Below are 24,902 nucleotides of genomic sequence, written 5' to 3'. Positions count from 1 at the left end.
GAGGGATACATAAATACTTTGACAAGGTGCTCCGGTAAATGTTAGAGCGCGCTCACCTAAAAAAAAAAAAAAAAATTCTGCTGTTAAACTCATTTTAAAATATTTTCAAAATAAAAATGTAATAAGTAGAAGCAATGAGTCAACAGTTCACCATTCTTTATTTGAATAAGTGACACATAACAGTGGAGAAAATACAAATTTAAGAACTGTATTAAGCCTGAAAAAAAGTACATAATGTAAAACGGTAGTACAGCAATCAGATCTTGACTGTAAAATCTCAAGCCTAGCCACTGAATCCTCCAAAACCTGCTTCTTTTTTTTTTTTTAAATCTAACTCAAATGTATTAAATGAAAAATATATTTTGTTGAATGTAAAGAAAAACATTTATCATGACCTCTAAGTTTGATTATTACACAAATATATTTTTTTAGCTAAATGTATTATGCAGAAGAGGTGTGTCCTCAAACTTCTTTGAGGAGTAAGAATTGAAGATTCAATGGAAGAGCTGAGATTTCTCTCAGAACTCAAAACCTTTTCAGCGTGCACACAAGCCAATTGTCACAAAGGACATCAAGAGTACGTGTTAGGGTAAAGCTCATTTATTTTCTTATGTCCATAAGAATAAACATTTGTGTAGACATTGAGTAGTAATGGTCAATAGGGATGTGTATGTCTTCATTATGTTGTTGTGGACATACTCTTCTGTTCCTTGTGTCAATTGGCTAATGTGCTGCTAAATCTGTTTCGAAATGTAGCCAGATGGCCCTTCAGAGAGGGTGTGTTCACGCGATGGCTGCCAGGTAGTCTTTCACCTCTGCTGGGGTCAGTCTTTTGAACCCGGCCTCATTGCAGATTCCCACCTCAATGTTCTCCTCTGTCATCTGACCCTCAAAACTCTCCTAAAGCACAAAGACAGACAAATGTTAATAATGGATTTGAAAGTGAACACAATAACAAAAATGTTTTAATGCTTCCAGCAATGCGGATAAGATCTGATCTACCTTCAATGTAAGGATGGCTGTGTGAATAGCATCTTCTAACTCCAGGTCATTATTATACCTAAAGAGAGAGAGAAAAAAGACAACATAAAATGTTCACTCATAAATCAGTCATTATTATGATTAATCTATTTAAAAACAGTATTCCAAGATTCAGACTTTTAAAGAGCTTAATAGAAAATAACATAAAAATGAATCATGACTTAAATCCTTAAAAATGACCTGTTCTTTAGGTCTGGATTGAAAAGAAAAACAAAGAGCTAAGGAACGACGACCACAGAATGCTGAACATTGTGTGGTCACACACATAAGTTCTATGACTTTATGTGTGGTTACGCTCCACACATAAGTTCATAATATATATCCATTGACAATGTATTGGATCTAACTTTCATATTTAATACTCAATCTGTACCTTTTTTCAAGGAATGTTTTTCCATTGACGTAGTTCTTTCCCATGGCTGTGGCCTTCCATGCAAAATATGCTCCCTGTAATACAAAAACAGAGTACTGATATTTGGGGGCCTTTCATGTTTATGACAGATATCGCCTTAAAATATAAGCAAAATTAATTATCCAACTTTCATTTTTCTAAACATACTGCTGGCAAAAGCCCAAAACAACTTATCAGACAATGTGAAAATAAATCAACATACAGAGGGATCAGACTGGAACAAGTAGGGGTGATCCTCATCCCAACCAGCTATCAGCAGTGACACACCGAATGGACGCACTCCGCTAGAGGAGAGAAAAAAATGCACATTATTTAGGAATGGAATTTAAAAACAGTCCCCTGTCCGTGAAGTACCACAACTGACAAAGTAAGATTTTCAGAAGGATGAACTAAATTGTGAAGAATTCATTCTGCATCCTCTCCAAAACAGGACGCAAGTGAAGAAAGTGAATACTTTGGCGCATATCAGGTAAAACTGTGAACTACACTTTAGGCCAATGCGATACGATCTGTTCCAAATGTCGTGTTCAGATAGCTGTCAAAAAAAAAGCTAATTATTAAACTTTAAAATGCTCAAAGCAAAAATCTTTACTTTTTCTGTAACTTAACTGGAGCCACCCTTAAATATTCCATGAGCAGAATTATCAATGAGTCGATTATAAACAGAGTAAACATGCTAATGTTAGCCCAGCTTTTCCGACAAACAAAATGAGAGATAAAAAAACCAGCAGGAACAAGATGCAAGTTTATTGAAGACTATAGCTGTGTGAGTCAGATGCGCTTTCAGAAACAAAAAGTAAAGCTGTTTGCATTTTAGGTGACAATAATTAGGATAAAAACAATCCCAATTAGGACATTTCCAACTTCTACTGCTAAATAAAATGACCGCTAGTACATATAATGAGTGTTTACCCAAACGTACCCAGACTGTGTGTACTCCTGCATTACAGAGGCCACCCTCTGCACAAGCTGCCCTGTAGGAATTGGCTCCTGGTACACCAGATAGTACTGCTGTGCCAGCTTCCGGGCTCGTCGCACTAAAACCCTGTCATGATGAGAAACATATTTGTCTGTCTGTGTAGGTCAAGACTGAGCTGTTTTATTACCAAAACAATGATGTCATCGTCTATGGATAAAGTAAATTCCTTAACCTTACAAAGCAAATTAACAAAATACATTTTAGAAATATTTTTGATTTTGTGCAGTTATAAAAAGCATGATAATGCATGGACTGGAAATTCATTTTAATTGTGGTTTTATTTTTAAATCCATGTTAGGCCTCATGTTGTTAAGATTTCACATCCAGAAGGGTAAAGTCTCCCCACCTGTAGTCAGGTCCCATGCCACTGTAGACCATGCCTATGTGTTTGGTAATGGGTTCCACTTTGTGGACGCTCTGTTCGTCATACAGAATGGATTTCTGCTTCTTCTCCGTAGCGAGGACCACTCCATTAGTAGCTGTAATAAGATAACCAGTGTGATCAAATCCAAAGTAGCAGAGTATCCACATGAAAATACGACTCAAAAGTCACAAGTTTAGCTCAACGACAATTCTTTATGCGGGAGGGAAGCAATAATGTCCCCTTCGACTGAATGAAGTTACGTTAGAGCAGCAGATTTCCATGATTCCTACCTTTGATGCCAACTGAAGGAGCTCCTGCTGCTACAGCTGCCAGCGCATATTCAATCTGGACCAGTTTACCCGAGGGGCTGCAGGAGCACAAACATCACGCTTAGATATTATGCTGAAGGCTGGAAGGGAGTTAAGCTCATCCACGTGCAAGCAAAACTATCACCTGTCGATGCATTAAAGAATTAAAAAAAATAAACTACCTGACAAAGACGAAACTGAAAGTAAAATCAAAAACTAATTTCTGTTAATGTTAGCAAAGCAAACTTCCAACACAGCTATTTTCAACTCTTTACAATCGCCAATTAGGTCTATAATTATTATTCTTTTATCAACCGATGGAATTTGACTCTAAAATATCTTAAAAGTTCATATTTAAGAGTTAGCCGTTAAGCTAATAGCCGATTCATTGGACGACAATGACAGTGCATCAACTCCAGCCGCTAGCAAGAACGCCTCTCAGTATGTAAACGGACCACACTGAAACTCTAAATCATACTAATATTCAAGAAAACATTTTCACGTCGCAACTTGAAATTTCTGAGAAGGATTATCTTGCTTTTTTTCATAAAGTTTACCTAAATGTGGTGAGAGAGAAACTATAGCCACGCTCCGCCATTTTGATCTTCTTCTTCTTCTTCTGTGCAGGCGTGAACAGGAAACTCCAAATACACTTACGGGTTTATAGCGCCCTCTGGGGGAAACTTCATAAAATACATGTGAAATAAAGTCTGCCCTTCATTACGCCTGTATTATGATTATACGAATATCGCAGCTTAATGTTTAAATGATAGAAGGCTGCTTAGTTTAGTTAAATGGAATATGCTTCATATTAATGTAACTAATACAACTTTAATTGAAATGGCGTTCTGTCATTCTTTCTGTGACGGTCTGCCGAGTTGAGAATGAACAATCTCAGTTTCTTCTAACCGAGTAAGACATTTTAAAAACATTTGGATATTGAATTGATGAAAGAGGAGCCGTTTCGATGCAAAAACTCGTGCAAATAAAACGCTGTGGGTGGAATAAATGCAGTTTGGACAAACCCCCACTAGATGGCAATCGCACATCGAATCAACGAAGAAGAAGAAATCCCGGTGACCGTGAGGTGTTTGTAATGTCTGAAGGAGAAGAAACGTGCTGAAGTAAAAATGATGAACTTACCTGCCTTGGTGCACAGCCTCAGATGTTCTCTGCTGCGCATTGAAAGCAGACTTCTCCAAATATCCGGACTGGACACGCAGCTGGGTGAGATTAGGCCGGAAACATTAAGGCTGCAGCTTTTTTTTAAATCACAAACCTAATTCAGTTGTTGTTATCCCACTTCCTTTTGTAATAACAAGGCGTAATGTGAGCTTTTGTCGCCGTGTTGGTGCTCGTCCATGTTGTAAGCTGTTTAATGCCTGACTCCGTGTAAAACATGTGGCTGTTTCTCTGTCCGTGTATAGCCCCGGCTCTGGCAGTGAATGGCCCCAGCCTTCTGCCCCAGACCGAGCAGGACCCCCAACAGGACGAGGAGCAGAGCCCGGAGCAGACCCCCGGCCTCCTGGACAGCATCCTGTGGATGGCGGCCCCCAAGAAGAGACGCACCATAGAGATCAACAGAACCAGAAGGAGAGATGAAAGAAAGTTCCCCAAAGTTAAGGTACATCTTGCTGCCACGGTTTCTTAGTTTGTATTAATAGAGCTCCTATTCCATCATAGACACACCCCTGTAAGCTTAAGGTTTGTGGTATGTAACATTTTAGATGTACAGTCAGTGTTTTGGCGTTAAACCATTTAAAGAAACACATCAAATTTAATAAATAAAACCTTCATTATGTTCATACTGGATTTAATATCTTTGTTTCCTGGCCCTGGACCCACCATCTCAAGGTTTTGATACTTCAGGAACTATAGTTATCACTTCTGCCTTGTGGCAATTGTCCTCCACCACACTGTTCAGCACCAAATCTCTCTTGGATTGTTGAGCAAAGTTGTCCTTTGCTCCCCTCATTATTGATTATTTAGATACAATCATTATTGAGTCCATAGCCTGAGACAAGACACAGCATGAACTGCTTCAGTACGATACATAAAGTAAAACTGTGCATATTTCAGCAATAATTTACCTTATGAAAAAGGAAAAAAATTGCTTAAAGTGTTTAAAGTTTTTTTCAACTTTAAACATTGTGTAGCTCACTTTGTCACACCAGCTCAGATGACAATACCAACCATTTAAACCCAAATGTCCCACTATTGCTTTGAAAAGATCATTACATTCAGTATTTATGGTAAAGTAATGATATGGTTTTATAATATTTTTTTTTCCAAAGCATAAAATATTTAAATATGAACCTATTCATCTTCAGTTAATACTACTTTTAAAGAGATGTACAAAAAAGTTGACCATGCTGTGTTCCATGTGGTTTATCACTTATTAACTCCCTCTGCTGTTTCTGTCTGCTCAACCAGAAAAACATCGAGACGTGTCCAGAGTGCGGCCATTTGAAGCAGAGCCACATCCTCTGCGGCTTCTGCTACGCCAAGATTTGCAAGGAGACCGCTACGATACGCCAGCAGATCAAGGAAATGGAAGGCGGCCCCCTGAGGGCCCCGACCGTGGAGACGGTCGTCCTGTATGAGGGGGAAACGCCGAGCGAGCAGGAAGGTGGGAAGAGGATAGTGGAGCGGTCCAGGAAAAGACCCGCCTGGTTCAGAAACTGATGCTGAGGCTTGGGTGATATGAGCTTTACAGAGATAAACGACATGTGTCAGTGTGTATGTTGTTTTCGTTTTTCATCAGAACATTTGTTTTAAGAAATATAGACATTTCTCATGTGTTTCTGCTTTCCCCTGATTTAAAAAGTTCTTACAGATGAAAGTGTCAGAGGAACAAGATGTGTGAATGAACAAAGTAAAGTTTTTCAGTCCGAAAAAAAAACTTTGTTTGGATCTGTTCTTTATAGCTGTTGATTAAAAGTGATAAATTGTTTCTTATTTCACAATAGGACTGAAGCAATTAATGTAATTAATAAATCATTGACATAATTGTAATCAAGTAATTGTTAACTCGACTACACAGAATCTTAAAAATGCCAATTTGCTGAAAGAACACAATCAGAGCAGTAATTAAGCCAAAACTGTACAAAAATATATATTTATTGCATTTAAGATTAAAAAAAAATTCTTTCTCTGTAAATATGTTCTAACCAGAACTCCTCAAGTGGCATTTTTAGCTTAATCTTGTTCAAAGTTTGTAAAAAAAAAATCATATTAACCACATTTTGCTGTCCATTTATTAATAAATAAAATAAACAGTTTAGTAGTCAGTACTTTTTAACTGCAGCCTTTACTACAAATGATCAGTCTTTCATTAGAGGAATAATGTGCTATTGGATGTTTGGCAAAATCATCTTTGTTTTCTTATTCAAAAAAGTAATTCTGTGATTTGCATTTTTAAATATACTTCAAGTGTTGTGTAACAAAAATTTTTTAACTGGTTTAGTGAAAATCTGCAAAATGTGCCAATATCTTAATCCTATTCATCGTCATAATAATCAATAGATTAATTGATTACAAAAATAATTGCTATTCTTGTTAATCATCCAATTATTTCCACTTCCAACATTCAAATGATTCCTGTTTGGATGAGTGAGTTCAGGGCGGACAGCGGGAGAACAACACTGTTAGAGACACAAGCATGTTTTCTTCTCAGATATAGAAACCGCATGAAGTGATACATCTTTCCCTCTCGGGACACTTAATGCCACTTTGACGTGACCAAAGGTTGATCTGTTTGGGGGAATGTGAATCCTTGTCACCACAGCAACACGTGTTCGGACCAGCGCCTGGACTGGAGTCATGCGGTGCTGACTCTGGTGTCACGGAGCCGGGTGTTGTTGGTCGGAGTCCAGCATGCTTCCTCCTGCCGCATCATAGCGTCACGCTCTTTCTGATTCAGTTTCATTCTGATCAGACTCGGGTTGCAAGGGGTCCTCCTGCTGGAAGAATGTCATTTGAAACACCAGGTGAGGTAGAAATCGATTTCAAGTCTTCAGTAGCCTCTAGCAGCTTTACGGGATCATCCTCTAACTTTCTGTAGCTTCACTTCATTTCCTATCAGCATGGTTTTACCACCACCATGTTTCACAGAGGTGACGGTGTAAAAAGCGGCGATGTCTACATGTAGCCTTTAGCATTAAAGACAAGAAGTAAAATTTTGGTCCCATCTGACCAGATATCCTTCCTCCACCGATCCGATATTTATATCTATATCGGGATGTTGAAAAAAAATTATAGCTTAGATATCGGTGACAATGTGCCTGATCCGTAAGGGCAGATCTATCCCATCTAATTCTATACTTTGTGCTCTGGACGAGCTTTATTATTCGTTTTACATGACATTTGCGATTCCTATTTGCACAAACCATTTGAGAGAAGGAATGTTATGGAATATTTTTGTCAGTTTCTTTATTATTTATTTTACGTTGGCTCCCCATTGCACTGACTGACATATTTGACCAGGCTTGCGAAGCTATTGGTGATAGAGATTCCTTTAGCTTTCTTCAACAATTGTTTCTTTGTCCAAAACACCAGATTTGTGTAGAGCACACTCAATGGTTGTCCTTTCGGAATATCTTTCCACCTGCACACGTTGTTTTAAAACCCTACTTTAAACTTCACAACTCAATCCCTGACATCTCTGCTGTGTTTCTCGAGCTCTAAAGTGGGTTGAATGCAAATGCACGGCAAGAGTTTACAGTTTTTTATTTGTAAAAACACTTTGAAAATGTGTCCTTTTCTTTCCACTTCATATTCATATTCCAGTATGAAGAAGAAAAAAAATCCAGTAAGATAAGTTGAATTCTTTTGCTTGTAATGAGACAAAATGTTAAAAAAAAAAGTTCAACATTGAAGTTTAAAATGCCTTTGCTCCGCCTCGCAGCTTGGAAAGCAGCTCTGAGTTAATGAGCCCGATTAAAGAAGCAGTCAGAGCTTCTTTCTCTCCTCAACTATGCCAGCAGACATTTGAGCTTAGGTCAAATGGGATCACACTCTAATCCATTTAATATTTCTGTCTGCACACATAAATTTATAGGTTTGCAAAGCTAGAACATCCTCTCCATTGGTATACCAAGTCTACCTGTTTACACATAGACACAAAGTTGATATCTAAAACCACATTAACTCGACCTGTTTATTGCTCCAAGGTCTGTAAAGTTACAAATATCAAGGCTTAAATTGACTCCGATAATCCAGTTGGCCGACATCATGGAGGCTTTCATAAAGCTCCTTTTCAGATGGAAACCAACCTGCAGAAAGCCTGAGGGGGGGCATTCACCAAATACACAACAATGTGACACAGAGGAGTAAATATAGTAACAAGACGGGACATTTAAGACACCGCAACACAGGGAAACTCATCTCAGGCGACTCAATGTCCGATCTTCTCCCTTAAGTTTTCGTCGGCTTCGGCAGAGATCGAGAATCAACCAAACGTCGGCATACATACAGTACGTCCACTATGCACTGTGTGAGCAGAGGAAGGGTCTGCCTGGTGAAGTCCTACTCGGATCTTCAGGAGGATGACCTGTGCAAGAAGGAGAGCTACAGCGCCTGCTGGCTAAACATGGTGCTGGAGACAAGACCTCAGTACAGGTGAGCGGTTCAATATGCCGAGGACGGCTCCATACGCTGCAGAGACTACGGCCTTGTAGTCCAATTCACAGAACACAGAGAAGAGGTTTACAGGAATCTTTCATAACAACAGGTTTCTTCTGACTGGAACTAACATTAACAAAGCTAAACGGTTAAAATACCAATGGAAGAATGTTAAAAACTGGTCAGAACGGCTTAGACAGATTTAATGTCTATCTCTAATCTAACCGATGACACAATTTTCCCCATCAATTTGAATTGGAATATGGATGCAATTAGTTGTTGACGTGTTGTTTTCAATAAAATTATAGAAAACCTAATTCAAATGAAAATAGACAATACCTTCATATGGTCATATGTTTTAGCAAATCAAGATTTTTGGTTTGATTTGCTATTTTCAATCTTAAACAGACAGGGGTACGGATCATTTTGGGCTCAATTGCAAATATTTACTTTTTTTACAGATTGAAAGAAAAAAATTACATCTTTAGATTATAGAAATTGAAATCGGATGCTACACAGACACCTTTATCACCTCTGACAGAATTGGTTTATCTGTCTAATTGGCTTAACGTTGGTTTTAATAATAACTGAATCGCTATATTCTGATTTGTCATGTGCCAAATGCATAAAACACTCTTACCTTTAGATGAAGAGCAATATTTGACTGTGGATAATTAATGATGAACTATAAATCTGCTCTCATCAAATAGATAGATTTTTGTAAAAAACTAAAAAAAAAAAAAAAAACAACAACCTAACAAGAGGCCTTCTTCTGGCTAAAATGATCAGCGTTATATCAGAATGTTGGGAAAAAGAAATTATATTTTCAGTCACGAACCAAACATAATTCAATAAATTACATATTTACAAGTATGACAGCTAAAATAACATCCTTCAACAGTGTTGGTCCAATATTTGTCTGAAACTGTATCATTTTTCTCACGTGAAATTTATCATCCTAAAAAGGTTTTAGCCGCGTGATGTTCAGAAAACCTTAACGTCTCCCTGTTTTTATCGTTTGTTACATCTTAAAGCATAGCATAAAGTTTAGCTGTGCGTGTGTGTGTGTGTGTGCGCTGTGTTTCAGGATGACGTTGTCAGAGACCGACAGCGCTCGCAGAGAGAGTTACAAGCAGCAGCAGGTGGTCCACCTAATGGTTGAGAGGAGGCCCAGCCAGACCCTGAAGCTGGGCATAGAGGGGGGAGTCATGAGAGAGTACCAGCTGCCGTTCTCCAACAGGACCAAAGCGCCGCAGCGAGCCTCCGACACAGAAGAACCCGTCATTGAAGGAAAGGCAAATCTCACAGCAGATGAAACCCCCTCCATCACTGGGGACCTCTGCAAGCCGGTCAGAGAGAACTTCAGAGCCTCCAGGCTGATGTCCTCTCCGAGAAACGTGTCTCATCGAGAGCAGAGGAGAGAGTGAAGGAAGGGAAATGAGATTAGAACTGCAGCTGAAGAGTCTAAACAGTGCAACATGCTGTTATTATTTATAGAAAACTGCAGTTGATATGATAGTACTGACCAGGATGTCAGTAGGTCTCGTCTCATGGGTTCATATTTATATCTATTCAATAGTGGATTAATATTGTTGAAATAAAACTCTAGATATGAACACAATCTGGTTGCAACTGTGTAATGTGTCTCACATGAAGACCTGGATTCATTATAACTGGAATTTCGTGTTCATTATAGTTGTGCAATATGAGCTTCCAAACAAATTCTGTCTTGGATTAAAGCAAGGGTGTCCAAAGTGTGGCCCTCTGAACATTTTTTGTGGCCCCTGACTGCAGTTCAAGAATTGTACACATTTGACCCTCCAGGGGCCACTGTTGTCATTTTTATTTTTAGAATAAGAGCTTCAATGACATATCTCATTATTCTTTAACGGAAATTAACTGGGCACAGAGTATTTTTCTTTTAATTTCACAGTAAGTGGGGCTATAAACTTTAACATAAGAGTTTTTTGTTGGAGAAAGTTCTCATTTGTAGGAAATAGACTCAAAATATTTACCCAAAAACTAAAAGAAACGGTCTGCCTTTTATTAAGACAAAAAAAATGCAGCTCTTTGCTTCATTAAAACATTGTTTGTTTATTTTATTGTTGAGAAGATTAGAACAGAATTGACTTTTTTTAAGTTGGAAAAACTATTTGTTCCCCTGAGTACTTTCTACTTTGGGATTCTAGCCCATGTTGCAAAAAGTTTGTACACCACCAGATTAAAGGCTCTGCAAACAATTAAATTGAGAGCGCCCCCTTGTGGACACCAGTCATTAGTCTGAGGGGGAAAAGCAAACAACACAAACATGTTCGGTTCTTGGAAAAAAATATATTCAGATAATTGCACATAGTTGTTGTTATCAATACATGTGTACTCATGACATGAAATCCAGCACTTTAATAAAGTAAAAAAAACAAAACAAAAAAAAAAAGCATAAAGCCTGGTTTCCCAATAAAAAGGCTACACATATGAATTCATTTTACATGAGCATTACAGTGCAGAACCATCTGAGCATTCTTGTGTTTTTATTGAAGTTTTATTTTACTTACACATGCAGCGTCAGTAAAGTGCCATCACCAAGATATCTCACAAAATCAAACATTTCAGACCCAATAAGACTAATTCAATTTCGATGGAAAATACTTTAAATGATTAAAAACTGAGGAAGTGGTGATACGTTGAAGCCAAGTCCCACCGTTACCTCCCACAAAAGTTCATCGACAAGTTATTGAAAACCTCCACTCAGCTTTAAAATATGTAGAAAATGATGTGTTTTATCAACATTCTGTGTTTTACTTCACTCCTATAAATTAAATCAAAGAATTTAACTACATTATCAGATGTGTGCATTAACCCGGATTTCTCTATGAGATAAAAGGGTAAAAAAAAAAAAAAAAAGTCTCAATTTCTTTGATTTAAAGTGCTACTGGACACCACCGGATGTATCCAAGTGCATTTTAACTTACCCCGTGGTTAAATTAAAGCTAACAAGTCTGAATTGAGGCCTCAGAAATTAGACATACTTTTATGATGTTCCCTTAACTCAGAGATCATGAATGACATGGGGAAAAAACATCGGAATAAGATTACCTCTTAGGTATTTGCATAACATTCCTATCAGATGATCCCTGTTCCACATTAACTTAACATCCATCAAAGCCAAAAACGATAACAAAAGCAGCTTATGGAGGTCACTTTCCGTGACCTTGGATTCTCCCGTCGAATATGGCTTCTTCCGCTCTTTTGTGTTTCTGCAGAGTGATCTGCAGCTGCCAGTACTTCAAGTAAACCCACATGAGGCTTCCGTTCTTCCTCTTGTCCATGTTCATCAGATCCGCACAGTGCTTGTCTCTCTTGAAGATATCCTGCAAGTCAGACTCTAGACCCAGCTCCGCAGCGACGGGGTTTTTGACCACCTTCAGCAGCATGTTCTTCTCCATCTCCAGCCGCTGATCCCGGGGCTGGATGAGAGAGCAGTAGGCGTTCTGACGCTCGACGAGCAGACCCTCCAGCTCCCTCAGGGTGGCTGAGGCTCGCTGGTGCCACTCGGCCTCCCGTTCCAGGGCGTCACGCAGCGCAGCACCGGCGGCGCCAGATTTGACAAGCTTTTGTTTCTCGTCGTTCAGCGCCTCTCGCTCCTAGCGTCAAAAAAATACGTTTTTCTTTAAAGAGAACAGGAAAGGAACAAGAATGACGTAAAAGCGGGTTGAGCTAAAGGCAGGGTACCTGTTCCAGCTTTTTCCTTTCCTGGATTAAATGCTGGCTGTGAGAGACCAGGGCCTGCTGGTATCCTTTCACCCTCTGTTGCTCCTTCTCCAGCTCCAGCTCGAGCATAGCCACCGCCCTGCGGCTCTCTGTCAGCGTGTCCCGGTAGCGAGCCTCCATCTCGCTTTTTACCACGGAAACGTCTTTGTCGTACTGGACTTTGACCTTCTGGATCTCATTCTGAGAGTCCCTCGTCCATATCCAGCCTTTAAAAATAACAGTTTTTAATAATACGGCCACAGAGGAGCATTTTATATCTAGCTAATCTGGTCTTTCTGAAATTGAAATTAAGCGTATTATTATAAACCATCATAAAAACAGTCACTGCTTATTTAAAGGGGTAGTTTTAAGTTAAACTGACTTTTTTTAAAGCTTTATGTCATGTTATGATGTTATTTTCTCATCAAAAACATACATGGAGTGTTGCCTTTAATCCTTCATGCATGTTTGAGAAATACTTTAATCTCCCTGGGCAACCACGCAACTGTGTAAAAGCAGCAGTTTCCAAACTTCAGGCGTTAAGCCTCACAGATCACACCTCCATCGCGATTCTCCCACTCAGCTCCTTCAGATTAGCCAGCAGCAATTAGCAAACAACGGGTGGAGCAGCACATCAGCTCATTTTGCGAGCTACTTTGCAGTGCAGCGCTTGCAAAAAATATTGTTAAAGGGTTAGTAGAGGAGTCTGAAGGTGAAATTTCAGAAGGAGACGGAATTTTTAAAGAGACAGAGGCCCAATTGCGAGGCACCAAAGTCAAATTTCTTTTTAAGTCTTATTTGATATGTCTGTAGCATTTTTAGAACATCTTAAGGCAGGGGTGTCAAGCTCCAGTCCTCAAGGGCCGGTGTCCTGCAACTTTTAGATGTGCCTCTGCTGCACCACACCTGAATGGAATAATTAGGTCATTAAGGCTCTGGAGAACTGATCTACACAAGGAGGAGGAAATTCAGCCATTTCATTCCAGTGTTTTGTACCTGTGGCACATCTAAAAACTGCAGGACACTGGCCCTCGAGGACTGGAGTTTGACACCTGTGTCTTAAGGTAATATAGTTACGGTACTTGACTGTGCAATAAAATGGCAGAATATTTTTCTTTTTAGTATCTGCAAACAAGATTATCAACTAAATGCACAGGTTCCATAAAAGGCTAAAGTAATTTTCTTAAAATAAAGTCAGGAAACCACATAACTCTGCCTACTTTTTAATCCAGAGTAAAAAACACCCAATCCTAACACTTCCAGAGGAATATAATTGTGCAACTTACGAAATGCAGCCAGTCCCAGCATGGGGACCAGCAGGGCGTAGTTCCACTGGTGGCCACCACCGGCCCCTGCTTCCCCCCCTCCCTGCTCTGGTTGGATGTTCCATCTGGGGGGGTCATTCAAGTTGTTCATGGAGGCTGCTGGAAGGACAAACAAATAAAATAATCCAACAAAAACAAATGTTTAATTTATATTCATTCCTTCTGTAGCTAACCATGTGATTTACACATTTGTCTGCAGTTATAAATAAAGCAGTTTCCAGACAAGTGTGTACTGGCAGCTTAGATTATAGACAGCTCATATCAGTAGTTTATTTACCTTTAAAACCCTAAATTTAAGTTCAGTGTTCGTCATTAGATGTAAATATTTATTTTAGCATTAACAAAATGCCCGTGACTACCACAAACAGGCCTACGTATATTGTAGACATGTTTTTACAGACTGTGGTGATGACGCCTGAGGAGGTTTGGCCGTTTAGCTGACCAAAAACAAAGCTAGCACCAGCTAGCATGCTGGCTAATCTTTAGCTTTGCCTTTGCGGCTACAGTATTTAACACCAAACTAACAACGGAAAATATAGCTGCACCATAATTATATCACATCATATTTTTTTCCTGCATTGTGTATGCAGCTGCCTCTCACCTTGAATGAAATGCCTAGGTCACTTATACATTTGCTCCTGCATACTCCGCTTATATAATAACCATTTGCTTGTGCACACAGCTGGATAGGGTGGTTGATTAAACCGACTTGAATAAAACTTTATTTAAATATCACAAAACAACAACTTTTTTCTTTTTTAAAAAATTTCTTACACAGTTGATTGCATCTTCTTCTTGAAAACAATGCAATATTTTTTTTATAAGTAAAATATATTAGACATAAAATAGATAACCCCCCTCTTCGTACAGTGGTTCCGTCCAGTCCGACAGCATATCTCTTCCCCCGACATCAGAGCAACAGTTTTTCAACCGACAACATGGCGACTGTACGCGCGGCGTCCCGTCTCCTCTCCAAGAGGGTGCTCTCTAACACGAAAGCGGTTAGTAGCCACATTGAAAAATAATTGGGCACGTTTTTATGTAGATGTACTTTAATTATGTGTGTACATTTGAGTCATCATATTTAGATGGGCAGCAAATAAGTGTTGCTTTCATAATCGCCGAATTGTTGCTTGCGTAACCTTTTATATAGCATAGGGTGTCTCAATGTGACACCTCAAAGAATATAATTATTGCCAGCCCGAGGAAAAGTATTGTTATTGTCCAACTATTCCATACTTATGTGTTGCAAATGATCAATTTAGAGCAATATTTGTGAAACTTATGGCTCATTGCTTTTTAAAAAAATGTATTTAAGAACTCTATTATCCTTACGTGGACATGCATGCTGCTAATTTTTCACAAGTAAATGTATGCACACACGACAAGAAGCGGTTTATCATCAAGCAGAACAAATGTTGGCGTAAAATACAAATTTCCAAGCATCTTTAAATAATTCTACTATGTAATCTTGCAGTGTTATGCATTATAAATCCACATTTGCCCTCTTTTTCGCTAGCTCCTCTCCCATTGTGAAGAGCTAATCAAATGCAGTTTTCTATTTCCATGGCTCGATGCGAGTTATACTACAGCTCTTGTTTTAAATAAACTTCATTGTTGTGGGTCACGCTTCATTATAGATAATGAATGCTTCATTATTTATAATGAAGCATTATAGATAATAAAGCTTAGTTTTGTTTCTGATTTATTTTTGTTGGACATGGTGTTTAGAACAGGCATCTTTTGGCTTAAGATGATAGTAGTTGGCATTTATTGGCTTTCTACTAGAAACTATTGGACCCAATCCTAATGAAGTAAATGAGATCCTCAATGATGGGCTATGAAAAGGTCCAAACTTGTACATGCATTACTTTACACATTGTTATGCTTTGGATTGCAAACATTTCAAAGGGGGAAACTGAATTACTATTTAGTGAAAATATTAATAGGAACATTGTTTTGTTTGTTTTTAAAGTGGAAATACGGTTTGACGCAGTTGCTTATTTACAATGTTATGATCCTGACAAGACCACGTCGGTTTGTTTGTGATGAAAGTTTCAGAGATGATGGGGAGCACACTTCCATTACTGTCTACGTATAGCTAAACATTTAAGTGCAACATCTTTGCGTGAAACAATATCTATCAGCTCTTTTAAAAAAAAAGGATTTATAGAGATTCAAGGGAAAATATCCGCTATTGCTTCTGTAGATGGTAGAGACGGTAGTTTTGAAACAAAAGTAGGAATAAGAGGTCATCCCTGTTAGTCCTTTAAAAATGTATTTTTTAATATATATATATGTTTAAACTAAACTCAAAGCAGTGCATTAAATTCCATGTTGTCGTTTAGTGAATGTAGAGACAGAAAATGGTAGTTTAGTGTGTCAAGTCCTTCATGGAACAGAAAATAAAATATCTGACGTCTGAGTGTTTAATCTGCCAGTCACTGATCAGATCCGATCAAAACATATCTGGCAGACTGGAAAAATTGTATGATCCTAGTGTTTTTCTGATGCAACCATGGAGATGATGAACAGATTTTTAGCAGCTGTAATAGTTTGATGAATATAGATTACGTAACTCCTAATAATATCTACTGTCTGTTTCCTGAACTGAAGTTGTAGGGGAATATTTAATTGAGCTGCAGTTCTGCTTTGTTAAACCAGTGCATAGCATTGCTTTGTGTCATAATTTACTAACAAACTGGATTCCTTCCTCTGTTGTCAACATCCAGACGGTCACTGTTTCATTTGCCTCTAGAGTCCTTTTTTTTTTTTTTACCCCTCCAGGGTTTTTTTTGTGGGCTCTAGTGTCCCCTACATCAGTGGTTCTCAAACTTTTTTCAGCGATGTACCCCCTTAACAATATATTTTTAGTCAAGTACCCCCTGACACGGGCAAAACATTTTTGGAATAAAAAAGAGGTGCAGTGCTGTAAAATCACTGTCTGATTTATTAAAGCCAAACAACTTATATCAGTGAACCTGATAAATACATCCATATTGCCAACATTGCATGGTTAAACAAAAAAGAAAAACAGAAGTCGGTGACCACTAGGAAGGTATAAAACCAGTCAAAACTGAAATATGCAAAGCGACAGGTCGTTGACGAGTGCCCTGGGTCCGTGGGTCAAACTAACTTTGTGGGGGGGGGTCCGTTTTATTTTAAAGGATATTGAAACTAAATACTGAATATAAAATTCAGTGCATGAACACACATTTATATTTTATCGAACTTTTTACAAAATAATTTTTCCCAAGACTTATTATGAGGAGCCTACTGATTTTTTTAAAGATATTTTGAAAAGCTTCACGTACCCCCTGCAGTACCTCCACGTACCCCCAGGTGTACGCGTACCCCCATTTGAGAACCACTGCCCTGCATGACAGTTAGCCGACAGGAAACAGGGAAGGAGAGGGGGGAAGACATGCGGCAAATGTCGTCGGGTCCGGGAGTCGAACCCTTGACGGCCGCGTCGAGGACTCAAGGCCTCCAAATATGGGTCGCGCTAACCCCTTACGCCACCACGGCACGCCCCTCTAGAGTCTTTTTGAAGGTCTAGAGTCACGACCTTCAGTGGATTTCATGTAATCTTTGTGAGTTTTTAGCTGTTCTGCTTCTCTCTCAGGTCCCTGCTGCTGCAGTTCAGGGTTCCAGGAACTTTCACTTCTCCATCTACGGCAAGAAGAAAAGCGCCAAAGTAGCAGATGATGTGAGTTCTTCTTTTTGTGTGTTGAAAATCAGGACTCCTCCTCCCCCCTTTGCAAATCACCTCTTTATTAGAAGTTTTAAAAAAATAGACCTTCTTTATCTCGACTGTCTCCAGATCTCCACTCAGTATCCTGTTGTGGATCACGAGTTTGATGCCGTGGTGGTGGGAGCCGGAGGAGCTGGCCTTCGGGCCGCTTTTGGCCTATCAGAGGCCGGCTTCAACACCGCCTGCGTCACCAAGCTCTTCCCCACCAGGTCTCACACCGTCGCTGCACAGGTACCCCAACACGATGGCGTATGTTAACAGGGCCGTCGGCCATTTTGGAGAGGAGTTTTGTCTCGACTCTACTTGCGTCTTTCGTTCTTTTGGAGCGGTGCTCTTTGGTAAAATATTCCTCTTGTTTCCAGGGTGGGATCAACGCGGCTCTGGGTAACATGGAGCAGGATGACTGGCGCTGGCATTTCTACGACACGGTGAAGGGATCTGATTGGCTGGGAGACCAGGACGCCATCCATTACATGACAGAGCAGGCTCCTGCAGCCGTAGTGGAGGTCAGCTCTGTCTCTGACGAGTTTTTAAAAAATGTTATTTTGCACATATTTGACTCTTCCAAAAGAAACCACGATTATTCAAGATGGCGCTTCAATATTAGCTTCTTTAACTCTATAAGAAAGCCTTCGAGTAGGTATGAGTCACAGTGATCGATATGAGACTCGTGTTCTCATCTTTCTCAGCTGGAAAACTTTGGCATGCCGTTCAGCCGCACCGAAGACGGGAAGATCTACCAGAGAGCCTTCGGGGGTCAGAGTCTCAAGTACGGGAAGGGGGGCCAGGCCCACCGCTGCTGCTGTGTGGCGGACCGGACGGGACACTCCCTGCTGCATACGCTTTATGGAAGGGTGAGGACATCAGCTTCTCCCTCCAGCTCAGACCGAGAAGCTCGTTTCGCTTGAACTGCATTTCACTCATCGTTCTCCACTGCCTTTCCCTCAGTCGCTCCGCTACGACACCAGCTACTTTGTGGAGTACTTTGCCCTGGATCTGCTGATGGAAAACGGAGAGTGTAAAGGAGTTATTGCTCTCTGCATGGAGGACGGCTCCATCCACCGCTTCAGAGCCCAGAACACCGTCATCGCCACCGGGTACGGCAGGAACTCGTCTGCAGCTCAGTGTTGTCAGCTCAGGAGTCACAGTTATAACAAGATTTAAATGTGTGTCTCTCAGTGGTTACGGAAGGACGTATTTCAGCTGCACGTCTGCCCACACAAGCACAGGAGACGGAAACGCCATGGTGACCAGAGCCGGCCTGCCGTGCCAGGATTTGGAGTTTGTGCAGTTCCATCCCACTGGTGAGAAAAGTCACAACCAGAGTCTGAGGAGAGACAAACTGCTTTGAAGTGCCACAGAAATTTGGCATAATCTTGTAAGAAAGCGTTAATGTTTACATGTGTGGAACTTTGCCCCTGCTATCTCACTGAGCGGCATAAAGAGAGTCAAGAACAAAGCACTTAAGAGTTACAATCTTGTTGATTAATTGAAAGGAAAAGCAGCTTTCCTTGATTCTGCTGGGAATGAACTCCAGCAGTGCAGAAACATTGGTGAAAACACATGACCATGTTTTTTTTCCCCCCTACATGCTGGATGTTGTTGTTGGCTGATTTTTGTAGACCTTGAACTCAAAGGCTGCAGCAGAAGGTGAAGCTGGAGACGTACAGGTGGACAGACATAATGCCACAACTACTTTAACTTGATATTTTAGACAAGATTAAGAAAAACTGTGTAAACAGTGACTTGGTCCAGGTTTTGCAGAACAGAACAAAAGTCTTAACCCTGCATGTTTTCACTTAAACAACTTTCACCGTGTGTGTGTTATAGTTTTACATTTTGCTCAATTTTTGCCTCTCTGATCATCTGTGTCCAGCTTTTGGACACGGACTGAACCGTTTCTGTGTTCAGACGTATAATGCGACAGGTGTGTGTGGCTGAAGGTCATCCTTATTTTTGTTTCTGCCAGATATTTGACACCAGGCTCAACGGTGACGTTTCATAGTCATGCTCCACCGTATTGAAGGCTGTGTGTTTGTCTTTCCTCTTATAGTCTGATCTTCATACTTTTTTCACCTGTTGGCTAAATAAGCACAGTTAAATAATGCGGGTCAAAAATAGTTAAATTTTATTTACAGTGATGAGCGTAGATAATTGAGGCCACCACTACAGCTGCCATTTAACTCAGAACCGAAGGGTATAAAAAGCTTTGTGAAGGAACGATGCAGCAGAATGTGTCGACTCGACTCAAAGGATGACATAACTATTCAAGTTTATTTTTTGATTTTATTTTTTTTTCTTACATGGAACCTGAACGAGTGCATTTTTAGAGACTTTACAATGACGTGGCAATCTAATAGTAATGTAAGACTTGCAGTTGGAGAACCTGTCCAAGCCTTTAGTGTCTCACATTTTAAAAATGACACTAAAAGGCATTTAATTCTTGAAAGTAAATCCTGGAAGTCAGGGCTGCCATTAATTAATTACTATTTTCATTGTCGATTATTCTATTGATTACTTTGACGACTGTAATCGGATAAAAAAAAAATTGGCACATTGTTCTGATTTTTCATTTAACCACATAAGCCTTTTTTTACACAATATTTGAAATATTTAAAAAAATGCAAATAATTAGTTGTTTTTTTTTACAATGCAATAACATAGTATTCCTTTAATGAAAGCTTGATCACTTGTAGTAAGTACTGTCTACCGTGTTGATTATTGTGGATTAATAAATTGAAAGCAGAATGTGCCTCAGAGAAGATTGGTTTAGCAGAATTTGAACCAGGTGAAGCTAAAAATGATACCTGAGGAGTTCTCAGGATATATTTATAGACAAATGTTTTTTTTGATCTTAAATGCAAAACATATATATTCTGTATACAGTTGTTGCTCAATTAGTGCTCTGACTCTTCTTTCAGCAAATGGGCAATTTTAGAGTCTGCATATTCCAATTAATCGATTACTAAATTAGTCAATAATGGATTAAGCATAATTAATTCCATTAATCATTTCAACCCTACTGGAGTCGTTATATGAACAATGCTTTCTCAGCAGTTTAACATGTGAATGTTTGCAGGGATCTACGGGGCTGGCTGCCTGATCACGGAGGGTTGCCGTGGCGAGGGAGGAATCCTGATCAACAGCGAGGGCGAGCGCTTCATGGAGCGTTACGCCCCCAACGCCAAAGACCTGGCTTCCAGAGACGTGGTGTCCCGCTCCATGACCATAGAGATCAGAGAGGGCAGGTAGGGTGGGACGCACACAGTTTTTCTGCTTCGTGGCTGTAAGCATGAAGCGGTCGATAAAACGGCCGCCCTGCTCTCTGTAGAGGTGTGGGTCCGGACAAGGACCACGTGCACCTGCAGCTCCACCACCTGCCTCCGCAGCAGCTGGCCACCAGGCTGCCCGGGATCTCCGAGACGGCCATGATCTTCGCTGGAGTCGACGTGACTAAAGAGCCCATCCCCGTCCTGCCCACGGTTCACTACAACATGGGAGGAATTCCCACCAACTACAAGGGACAGGTACGCTCCCCCCTATCCCGTTCACCGCTCTCAAATGTCTCCTCAGACCGTTAACGGTGAATTTCTTTTTTTTTTTTTCCCACCTTCAGGCGATCGATCACACCAACGGCGAGGACAAGGTGGTTCCTGGGCTGTACGCCTGCGGTGAGGCGGCTTGTGCCAGTGTGCACGGCGCTAACAGGCTGGGCGCTAACTCCCTGCTGGACCTGGTGGTGTTCGGGAGAGCCTGCGCGCTGACGATCGCGGAGGAGCACAAACCTGGTAAGACTTCCCCGCTTCCACGACAGACAACATGATTGAGGGGTCAATGTGTTAAATCAGCAGTGTTCCATGTGAAACCACTGCTAACACTTCTTTACGTCGCTTTAGGAGAGAAGCTATCCCCGCTGAAGCCCAGCGCAGGAGAGGAGTCTGTGGCCAACCTGGACAAGCTGAGGTTTGCTAATGGAAGTCTGAGAACATCTGAGATCAGGCTGAACATGCAGAAGGTGAACACTTTGAACACCAACTCGGCAGTCCGCCGTGGATTTGGTAGGACGTGTTCTTCCAAAAAGCTAAAATCGTTTTGTTTCCCCGCATCCAGACCATGCAGAACCACGCCGCCGTCTTCCGTACCGGCTCTGTTCTGAAAGAGGGATGCGATAAGATGGCCGACGTCTACCAGAGCATGGAGAAGATCAAAACGTTTGACAGAGGCAGGCTTCTGCCGTCGTCTGTGTACTCTGGGTCCAGCTGTGTGGGGAACTGACTAAGCTGGATTATTATTATTTTTTTTGTGTTAGGCATCGTGTGGAACACAGATTTGGTGGAGTCACTGGAGCTGCAAAACCTGATGCTGAACGGCGTCCAAACCATCAACGCTGCTGAGCAAAGAAAGGAGAGCAGGGGCGCCCACGCCAGAGAGGACTTCAAAGTTAGCCCTTAGATTTATATTTCTTTGACGTTACTGATCTTTGTATTTCCGTTTCTAGTAATTGTGACTTCATACTTTCATCTGACTATGATTAGTTGAGCATGATAAAAAGCATATCAGACTGATTTGTTAGAAAAATGTAGCTTCATTTTCTGACCACCTGGGGGCGCCCAGGGACTGAGCTTCCAACTCCTGATGAAAAGTCAAAGTGGAGTTAAAAATACGACCAACTTCACATCACATTTTAACTGGTAGAATTTCAGACCCTTCATCCTAATACACACGTTCTGGACCAGTGGTGTCCAAACGTTTTGCCATAAGGGCCAAAGTCGTTCAGTTGAAAGCACTTGGGGTGCATGTTTTTCAAAACATTTTTAAGATTAGCTTTTTGTGCCTCATTTCATTTTACCTGCTCAATAACAAACTAAAAAATGTTAGATTTGACCAAAATCGACCAAATTTAAAGATTCTTTAAAGATGCTCTTTTAAAGAAAATGTTATCTGTAGAAAATGGCTGAAATGGCCCCGTCACCTTGGACACCCCTGCTGTAGTCAAAACAAGAATCCATCCTAGCTAACGTACATATTTGAAATAACTTGTTTCAGAAAATGTTTAACATGATATTTAAAGCCAGGAATCTAGCATGTCCAGATACGCCAACACGCACTGTAAGACGACACAACTGTGTGAAAATGTTTGTTGCACGTGTGGTTCCATTCTCACCCTAGTCCGTCGCCATGGCACCTTTTTTTTTTTTTGTATATATATATTTATTCAGAATGTATGTCCATACAAAATCTACATCCAAAGTACAATATTATTCTTTTTTTTTTTTTTTTCCCCCCTGTGGAAATTCCCCTCCCCCCCCCCCCCCCCAAAAAAAAAAAAATAATAATTCAGAAATAAAACCCACCCACCCCACCCGCTCTCTCCATGTAACAACACATGTAGTAGTATTACATTTAGCACTACCCACACTTTTGATAGGCCAGAGTAGAGAAAAGGATACAACAAAAATATTAAAAGAATTGAAACAAGGCAGCAAAGATCAATACAGATCAGTCTCTCAGGTCTATTCTGGTTAAAATGTCCAGGAAGGGAGTCCATATCCGGTCAAACTTAGCCAATGTCCCACGTATTGAATGGAGAATTTTTTCAGGAGTGTCGCCATGGCAACTTGATCGGCTCGTTTGTGTTTCAGGATCGTATCGATGAGTACGACTACTCCAAGCCCCTGCAGGGTCAGCAGAAGAAGCCCTTCGAGCAGCACTGGAGGAAGCACACCATGTCATACGTAGACCCCAAAACTGGAAAGGTATCCCGTCCTCTGGTTTGTCGTCAGCTCACCGTCATTAGCGATGTCTAACGCGCCTCTCTCGTTCCGACCAATCCCAGGTGACGCTGAGGTACCGCCCCGTCATCGACAGCTCTCTGAACGAACAGGACTGCGCCCACGTTCCTCCTGCCATCCGCTCGTACTGAGAAGCTCTCCCCCCCCACACAGAAGGATCATAAACGGCTATTTAAGAGAAAAACACCATTTCTTTTAACAGAGAAGGCGGTTCATGTTGCACATTTGTAACCATTTAGCGATGCTGATCATAAAAACTGCCAGTTTCAGACCTTGGCGTCACGTTCCTGCTTCTGTCCTTCTTGCCTGTTTAGCCTCGACTTATCTCAGCAAAGGTCCGGTGGATTCTCACACACCGCCGGAGCTCTCGGTTCCTGTCGATATTAGAAACGCTGATGAGTTGAACTCTGACTAATGTTAAATAACAGAAAAAACAACAGCGAACAAATTTCAGTAGTCAAGCTCTGCTTTCTGTGACACTATTTTCTCACGCTTGTGTCGTTCTAAGTAGCTCTGCGATTTAAAATTCTCTCGGCTCAAAGAGGCGGTGGGGATGAATGCAATTCGATGCACACACGTCGCTGAAACGAGCGGGAAGGTTTTTAAGTGTGTAAATATTTCAGAAATGTTCAATAAATGTGCTCAGATGTACGCACCCGTTGCATCATCTGCCTGTTGCCGGTGTGTGATCTCCACACGGCTTCTGTTCAGTAATAAACCGGCTAAAAGTCCCGAGTGAGCTTCAGCTTTCTGTTTCAGTATCAGTATAAATGTTAACCAAAAGCAGCAGTTTGAAGATCTTCAACCACATTTGCATTTTAGCTTGTGGAACAAGGACTCCTTTATATGTTCTGCTGTCCTCCTCTGAGGACATTTTGCATAAAAGGTCAGCGAGTGCCTCTGTCGGAGTAACTACAGGGAAAAATGCTCCTTCCATTCAGCAGACGGAACAAAGCTGCGCATGTCTGGGGTTGAATTACACCTGGACAGACGTAATCCAAACCCATGAAGTCTCGATGGATTTGAAGGTGGAAGAAAGGCTCGGTTCAGAAAAAATGAAGCGCACATTGTTCTTTATGTTTTGAATTGATTAAAAGGGTGACTTAAGTTATTTTCTTGTTTGAGGGGGGGAAAAGTGACATTATTCTATTTTTTCCCCATTTGTATTTGTTTTCATATACTCAATAAAGTTTATGCTATGCATACAATCAAAAGCTCTTTGTTTTACCTTGTGGAATTAAAAGCGACAATGAAAAATGAAGTGATGGAAAAAAAAAAGAACTTAAGAAAATATGAGTGGGAGTGTTAAAGCACGCACACTAACATCTTTAGCAAAGTTGGGACTTTGCTCATAAACTCACGTTTTGGAATCAAACGTTTTTGCTTTCTATTGTAAAATATCTCAGAAATTTTGTTGCCTTTTTTCCAATAGGTCAATTAAAAATTGCGGCTATGTACAAGTTTTATTTTGGTGGTCGGAAGGGAGAAATGGCTACTTTGTCACCTCTCTTGAAACAGTGAATTATAAAAATGAGCAAATGTCAGAATAACAGTTCAC

General features: G+C 40.6%; 5 protein-coding genes across 6 annotated transcripts; 3 read left to right on the top strand and 2 right to left on the bottom strand.

Annotated features, from left to right (window-relative positions):
• Positions 1–139: 139 nt before the first annotated feature.
• psma2a (proteasome 20S subunit alpha 2a) lies at positions 140–3,769 on the bottom strand. Its single transcript, XM_032558407.1, has 8 exons — positions 3,662–3,769; positions 3,087–3,163; positions 2,779–2,911; positions 2,376–2,498; positions 1,656–1,737; positions 1,415–1,488; positions 1,003–1,060; positions 140–900 (listed from the first exon to the last, which is right to left on the bottom strand). Exons 1-8 carry the CDS (start codon positions 3,700–3,702, stop codon positions 784–786), a joined length of 705 nt encoding a protein of 234 aa, XP_032414298.1. The 5' UTR covers positions 3,703–3,769; the 3' UTR covers positions 140–783.
• A 380-nt stretch (positions 3,770–4,149) lies between these two features.
• Positions 4,150–6,070, top strand: mrpl32 (mitochondrial ribosomal protein L32). Its single transcript, XM_032558403.1, has 3 exons — positions 4,150–4,331; positions 4,532–4,728; positions 5,538–6,070. The coding sequence occupies exons 1-3, from the start codon at positions 4,235–4,237 to the stop codon at positions 5,787–5,789; spliced, it is 546 nt and encodes a 181-aa protein (XP_032414294.1). The 5' UTR covers positions 4,150–4,234; the 3' UTR covers positions 5,790–6,070.
• Positions 6,071–6,985: 915 nt separating this feature from the next.
• Positions 6,986–10,347, top strand: LOC116717022 (telethonin). Its single transcript, XM_032558086.1, has 3 exons — positions 6,986–7,093; positions 8,525–8,723; positions 9,814–10,347. Exons 1-3 carry the CDS (start codon positions 7,075–7,077, stop codon positions 10,151–10,153), a joined length of 558 nt encoding a protein of 185 aa, XP_032413977.1. The 5' UTR covers positions 6,986–7,074; the 3' UTR covers positions 10,154–10,347.
• A 694-nt stretch (positions 10,348–11,041) lies between these two features.
• Positions 11,042–14,505, bottom strand: LOC116717021 (coiled-coil domain-containing protein 127). 2 transcript variants are annotated; one of them, XM_032558085.1, is made up of 4 exons: positions 14,400–14,505; positions 13,760–13,894; positions 12,456–12,700; positions 11,042–12,367 (listed from the first exon to the last, which is right to left on the bottom strand). In XM_032558085.1, the coding sequence occupies exons 2-4, from the start codon at positions 13,887–13,889 to the stop codon at positions 11,921–11,923; spliced, it is 822 nt and encodes a 273-aa protein (XP_032413976.1). In that variant the 5' UTR covers positions 13,890–13,894; positions 14,400–14,505; the 3' UTR covers positions 11,042–11,920. The 2 variants fall into 2 exon arrangements, with proteins under 2 accessions (XP_032413976.1, XP_032413975.1); XM_032558084.1 differs by having other exon boundaries at positions 13,760–13,897; positions 14,400–14,499.
• A 166-nt stretch (positions 14,506–14,671) lies between these two features.
• Positions 14,672–24,549, top strand: sdha (succinate dehydrogenase complex, subunit A, flavoprotein (Fp)). Its single transcript, XM_032558083.1, has 15 exons — positions 14,672–14,799; positions 17,424–17,507; positions 17,622–17,783; positions 17,915–18,058; positions 18,242–18,406; positions 18,501–18,649; positions 18,732–18,856; positions 20,632–20,800; positions 20,884–21,079; positions 21,169–21,340; positions 21,449–21,567; positions 21,663–21,774; positions 21,862–21,992; positions 23,195–23,308; positions 23,389–24,549. Exons 1-15 carry the CDS (start codon positions 14,737–14,739, stop codon positions 23,473–23,475), a joined length of 1,992 nt encoding a protein of 663 aa, XP_032413974.1. The 5' UTR covers positions 14,672–14,736; the 3' UTR covers positions 23,476–24,549.
• The last annotated feature ends 353 nt before the right edge of the window (positions 24,550–24,902 follow it).

The sequence above is a fragment of the Xiphophorus hellerii genome, chromosome 3, assembly GCF_003331165.1.
Source record: "Xiphophorus hellerii strain 12219 chromosome 3, Xiphophorus_hellerii-4.1, whole genome shotgun sequence".
Classification (NCBI taxonomy): Eukaryota; Metazoa; Chordata; class Actinopteri; order Cyprinodontiformes; family Poeciliidae; genus Xiphophorus; species Xiphophorus hellerii.
The sequence above is the reverse complement of the archived record's forward strand: the minus strand, read 5'-3'. Positions and strand labels throughout refer to the sequence as shown.